General features: G+C 35.5%; 1 protein-coding gene across 2 annotated transcripts in view; it reads right to left on the bottom strand.

The window, feature by feature from the left end:
• Positions 1-3094: 3094 nt before the first annotated feature.
• Positions 3095-6749, bottom strand: part of supt4h1 (SPT4 homolog, DSIF elongation factor subunit) — an 8528-nt gene continuing 4873 nt past the window's right edge. For both annotated transcript variants that reach the window (XM_016248294.1, XM_016248296.1), the window contains exons 2-5: positions 5624-5730; positions 5219-5274; positions 4875-4928; positions 3095-3445 (exon numbers count right to left, since the gene is read on the bottom strand). In XM_016248294.1, the coding sequence (XP_016103780.1) occupies positions 3378-3445; positions 4875-4928; positions 5219-5274; positions 5624-5730 (285 nt within the window). In that variant the 3' untranslated portion in view covers positions 3095-3377. The remainder of the gene's footprint in view (positions 3446-4874; positions 4929-5218; positions 5275-5623; positions 5731-6749) is intronic.

Genomic DNA, 6749 nt, shown 5'->3' on the forward strand with positions numbered 1-6749 from the left:
GATCACTTTTAAAATTACTATGATTCATTCAGGCCCAACCACAGCCAAACTGAAGTTGAAAGGTGACCGTGCGTTTGCCGTGGCCGGTCCCAGGTTATGGAACAGTCTTCCCTTATCTGTGAGATCCGCATCTTCTGTGTATGATTTTAAATCTAAGCTACAGTCTCATCTTTTTATTCTTGCATTTAATTCATTATAATTCTTGGTCTCATTTTAACTTATGTTTTATTTGTGCTTTATAAGTAAATAAATGAAACTGAAATGAAAACTCACTAATGTTCATGCATCATGTTTAGTAGGTGACGTTCAAAATGACATTTAGTCCTTTTTCAAGCTATTTTCTGTCTCAAACATGTAACTTTTTTTTTTTTAAGGTTCCAATTAGAATTTTATTCAGCTTAAAGAAACTACTTCCTGTCTGCTGCTCGTGTCACGTGTACAGTGATGCTTGTTCACTACAATCACACAAAATGTCTGAATTGCATTAGATATAAAATATCACTCAAATGCTGAAATTATGTTTTCATTGATGGTCATTGCAAACCGAACAGTGCGCTTGTTTTGTTTTGAAATGTTGTGATCTAATGCAACATTCAGACATTTAGAAGTGTGACTTAAGTGTATATATATATATAACATCATGTAACATCATGAAATTTACAGTAAAAATACTTCTGATAAGAAGTTTCTGAGTGCAGAGGACAAAAGGCATTTCTCAGACAGTGTGGTGCTGCAATGATACGACTGAAATGACTATGAAGTCTTGTTTCTGAGTCAGTCAGTAACTGTTGTTTGCTCGTGTGAAGGAGGTGAAACGTGACCGAGGTGGAGATGTGAAGTGTGTTTCTCAAACATGGAAAAATCAGGCCCACCCCGGCACACTTCCCACATCTACATCTAAAAAAGAAACGGTTTCAAAAAACAAAAATATTCGTCAAAGGTTAGCTGCAGTGTTTGTGATGTGAATGATTATGACAGATGTGCATCAGTGTGACGCTTTGTTGCGTTACATGACCATTTCCTACAGACGTCACAACACATTTATTGTCTTAATAAACATAGGCACTCATGGCCCATATGCTTTCACAAAAAATAAAAGTAAAAATATTCACTGGCTTTGTAAATATCACAATAATAAATATGTTTTTGTCATACATCACAGTATGGTGAGGGGCGTAACATTGCCGTCACACGCTTGAGGAATTCGGCCAATCACAACGCATTGGATAGCTGGCCAATCAGAGCACACTTCGCTTTTCAGACCAATGAGCTTTGTAAAAATCGACGCGTTTCAGAAAGGCGGGGCATAGAGGAGAAACAATAATGTACAGTATGTGGAAAATAATGTTTTTTAACCTTAAACCACATAAACACATTTCATTACACCAAATAATGTTCTTTTTAGTAACATCATATGACCCCTTTTAATGGGTCATATGATGTATGTAATTTCTTACTATGCTGTAATCAAAAATCCTTTACCTAATTTGGTGTTCTCTGCCTTATCAATCTCTCATAATGCTCTATCACCAAATCTTGAATTCAATCTGTTTGTCAGCTTGTCTTCTTTCAGTTATCACAGGTTTTGTATTTCTTTTGCACCTCAGTTTTTGAGTGAAAAAGCATTTTGTGAATAATTTTGGCAAAAAAACTGAGGTGCATGAGCTAAGATCAATGAGGCCGACGACCAATCAGTCACAAAAACAAATACAAAACCTGTGATAACTGAAAACAAGTTGATAAAAATATTGAATCCAATATATGGTAAAATTTATAAGCAATTTTTGCAGACATTTTTGAAGCATAACAAGGCAGGACCAAAATCCCCCAAAAATGATCTAGTTTTTGGTGGGAAGTTGTTAAACTCTGAAGCAGTAGTATAATATTCAAGTCAAATGTTTAATATTTAAGTGTATTATATTTAAGTGTTGTATCATCCTCCAAGTCCAGAAGCATATGAAAGTAACAGCTCACTTTTCTTAAACACAATGCACTGTTTAGTGCATCACGTCTGCTGAATAAACCGCTTAGATGAGTTAGGTTTTAGTGTAGTTTAGTGTGGGTTAGTGGGGTGTTCAGTGAACCATAATATGAGTCCCAGTCAACACCATTAACGAATCTGAGCTCTTAAATGAGACTCTTGTCTGATTCTCAAGTTGGTGTGAGTTTTATTTCCATCAGCATTTGTGTCAGCAGGAGTTTGAGGAGCGACAGCGCCCTCTCATTGTGTCTTCTCAAAATAACACACGGTTTCTGCTGGTTTTATGAAGGTGCATTTAAGACTTTTAGAGCAAGTAAATCATATTTAAGGAATAAATTGAAGGGAACACCATATATCCATATGTTCTCTAAATGTAAATGTCTAAGGAGCACAATGAGTTTTATTAGCAACACTACAAAGTACAATCTCCATTACTTTTTAAATATTTCACAAAAAAACGAAATCTTAAGGTTTGAACAGCTCTGCTCCCAAACACTTGAATACGAAATTAACTTTTACTGTAACTTCTCATCACACTAAAAAAAGGTACATTTAAGGTACTTAAATCAGATACATTTACTTGAAAAGCAAATTGACAAGAAGTCTTGATTTCTGAGAAACTGATCAAAATGAAGCGAGTTCATGATTAACACGAGAACAAATATCTGGGCTCAGAAAAAAATCTTAATTCGACTGACATATTCACTCTTGTTTGAAGCGTAAACTCACTTTTGTTCAGTTTCTCAGAAAACAAGAATTCACATCTTCATTTTCCTTCACAAGTACATGCATCTTGATTTAAGGATGTTTAGATATTTGTATTGGAAAACAAACAATAATCCTGAAGATTTTCATTTTTGCAGTGCATGCCACATTTAATGCCAAGACTATGAATTTGAGACTTTCTGCTTTGAATTAAGACCTTTTAAGGCCCGGTTTCACAAACGGTGCTTAGCTTACGCCAGGACTAGACCTTAGTTAAATTAAGATATTTAAGCAACTTTTACAAAAATGCGTTAGAAGAAAACATTACAGGCGTGCATCTTGACACAGAACAGTGAAACTACTGACATATTTTAAGATAATGTCAGAGCAAGATATTTTCAATTGAGACAGCTCAAACATGCATTTTAGTCTGGGACTAGCTTAAGCCTCGTCTGTGAAACCGGGGGTATGACCTTTTTAACTGTAGAAACCCTACTGACCATATATATATATATACACACACACAAAGTGTGAGTAATATATCCATCATCAAACCATAATCGCTCCAAAAGTAAAAAAGAAAATCATAAGACATGAAATAACAGACAATAACATATAAGCAGTCACTAAAACAGCTGGTTATGAGTGTAGCCTTACAAACATGTGATTCATAAACTGATGCAAACTGTTTTCATGTTTTAACAGCCGTGTCTCTAGATCTGTAGATGACGTCTCTGCTCTTCAGCTCTCGCACCACACCTGAGAGACAAAACACAAAATCAACCTCATGTGAGTGAGTTTCAGCAAAGGTTTTCACAGAAAATACACTGTAAAAAATGATTGTGATTTTAACAGTAAAAGACTGTAAAAATGCTACAGTAAAAATCTGTTAACTGGTTAACAGTAAGTCTCCATACTATATACGGTGAATAAATGTAATTACATTTAATGTAATTTTACAGTAAAATACTGTTAAAATATTTTACATTTTTTGGAAGTGAAAAAGAAAGTCATTGTATAATTTACAGTAACAAACCGTAAATGGACACTCCCAGAATACCCTGGATGACACTTAATATTTGATGTTTTTTTGTTGAAATAACATGTTTTTTCTTAGTTTTTTTTCTTATCAGTTGTGTACATTAGGGTTTAATCTTGCATCTCATGTTTATGGCATTATTTCAGTATCGTGTGTGTCACCATGATGGGGTTTAGTGTTTGTGTGAATGACACTGTGCACCTTCTATATATAAATATTGCCCTCCTCAGCTCGTAGAAAAGCTGTTTGTGATGAAAACCCAGTTTTTGGTGGTTATCAGTGCATTACAATGGTTCAAAACAGATATTAACACTTCAATATGTTGGTTTATTAACATTGCATCAGTTAATGAAATACGGTATTTTATTGTGAATTTAAGTTAAGTCTGTAAACCCTAAAATGTTGCTACCATATTTTTTTACGGTGAAGTTCTGGCAACCACAGCTGCCGTAAATTTTACCGTAAATGTCACATTTTATTTTACAGTGTACAAAATGTCCTTCATTTACAGTCATGAGCGAGGCCATTCTGCTGAATGAGACTATTTTACTTTTTTTGGAAGTGAAAAAGAAAGTCATTGTATAATTTACAGTAACAAACCGTAAATGGACACTCCCAGAATACCCTGCATGACACTTAATATTTGATGTTTTTTTGTTGAAATAACATGTTTTTTCTTATCAGTTGTGTACATTAGGGTTTAATCTTGCATCTCATGTTTATGGCATTATTTCAGTATCGTGTGTGTCACCATGATGGGGTTTAGTGTTTGTGTGAATGACACTGTGCACCTTCTATATATAAATATTGCCCTCCTCAGCTCGTAGAAAAGCTGTTTGTGATGAAAACCCAGTTTTTGGTGGTTATCAGTGCATTACAATGGTTCAAAACAGATATTAACACTTCAATATGTTGGTTTATTAACATTGCATCAGTTAATGAAATACGGTATTTTATTGTGAATTTAAGTTAAGTCTGTAAACCCTAAAATGTTGCTACCATATTTTTTTACGGTGAAGTTCTGGCAACCACAGCTGCCGTAAATTTTACCGTAAATGTCACATTTTATTTTACAGTGTACAAAATGTCCTTCATTTACAGTCATGAGCGAGGCCATTCTGCTGAATGAGACCAAAATCGGACACTAACCTGGAGGTAACCGACCCGTTACTGTTACTGCATAGACACCTGGCTTGAAGTTACCTGAGAAAGACATCCACGCTGTTACTGAACTGAGCTGAATAATGACTCTACAGCCTTTGTAAAGCTGCTTTATAGCTGAACTTGAAGTTGTTTCATAATTGATGAAACATTAACACTGCTATTTTCCTGTGTATTGATGTGAAGCGCCTTTGAAATCATCTGTATTGAGTAAAAGTGCTACATAAATAAATGTGAAATGAAAAGCAAGACAGAAATGAGCGAGGTAAGCAAAGCAACTCCACCCGACTGCTTCTGAAGATCTCACAGGTGAAGTGCACGCAAATACTCACCGATTCTTTGCCATTTTGCCACCCAACTGTCCTCCGGGCTCATCATAGCAACAACACTAGAACGAAGACATCACACATTAGTGCTCGAATGAAATCCAACATCCATGTGTGTTTTTTTTGTTGTTGTTTTTTTTAAGAATAGTCGACTCAACAATGGATATTCTATCAGTTTTAACACACCTTAACTTTGCAAACCAGTGCAATTCTCTTTCCTAAGTTGCATGGGTTACTCTAATGGTGCTTTTTAAATGTGAATCCCCGCCTGTTGTCATTACACGGACAAGAACAGCTCATACATTCTGCCAGATATCTCAGTTTTTGGTACACGGAAGAAAGCAAGCAAGCCATACAGGGAGAGTAAATGATGATCATGGAGTGAATTATCTAAGAAATGCCATTACGCACCCATCAAAAGAAGAGCTGGTGCATTCATAAACCATCTCTCGGTTGCCCTTCATCTGCAGGTATGATTCACAGTTATCACATCCGTCGTACTCGAACTGATCAATAGTCTGAAACCAGAGAAGATTATAGAGAAATGATACCAATCAAATATATTCAGTATTTCCTATGCAAACCACAGCTGGGCTGTAATTGTAATGCCTGTGACTGTATTTAACAATATAATGTTTAATGTACATTGTATGACTGTAAGCAGCAAACACACACACACAAATACATACACTCACCATTGTATTTAATAACAATGTATGTGTTATTCATAATCAGTGTTGGGGGTAACTCATTACAAGTAATGCGAGTTATGTAACAGGTATGATTCACAGTTATCACATCCGTCGTACTCGAACTGATCAATAGTCTGAAACCAGAGAAGATTATAGAGAAATGATACCAATCAAATATATTCAGTATTTCCTATGCAAACCACAGCTGGGCTGTAATGCCTGTGACTGTATTTAACAATATAATGCTTAATATACATTGTATGACTGTAAGAAGCAAACACACACAAATACATACACTCACCATTGTATTTAATAACAATGCATGTGTTATTCATATCCAGTGTTGGGGGTAACTCATTACAAGTAACGCGAGTTACGTAATCAGATTACTTTTGTCAAGTAACTAGTAAAGTAACGCATTACTTTTTTAATTTACAAGAACATATCTGAGTCACTTTTTCAAAAACGTAATGCCAGTTACTTTGTTTTCCCATGTATTGACTGACAGCGCTCCTGTCCCGTGTTGGGAGAAATCGGGAGTACAGAGGCGTTGTGTGCGCTGTGTGAACATGATGTAGTTCTAGACTAAATGTGAATGTGCATTAATTCATCCCACTCACAAAAAACAGATTGCCAGATACTTTGTTTTCCCATGTATTGACTGACAGCGCTCTTGTCCCCGTGTTGGGAGAAATCGGGAGTACAGAGGCGTTGTGTGCACTGTGTGAACATGATGTAGTTCTAGACTAAATGTGAATGTGCATTAATTCATCCCACTCACAAAAAACAGATTTAGTATTCATCAAAATGAATTAAAACAGTGAAATGCAAACTCAGAATATGAC

This window comes from Sinocyclocheilus grahami, unplaced genomic scaffold (assembly GCF_001515645.1).
Source record: "Sinocyclocheilus grahami isolate Dianchi unplaced genomic scaffold, SAMN03320097.WGS_v1.1 scaffold875.1, whole genome shotgun sequence".
NCBI lineage: Eukaryota > Metazoa > Chordata > Actinopteri > Cypriniformes > Cyprinidae > Sinocyclocheilus > Sinocyclocheilus grahami.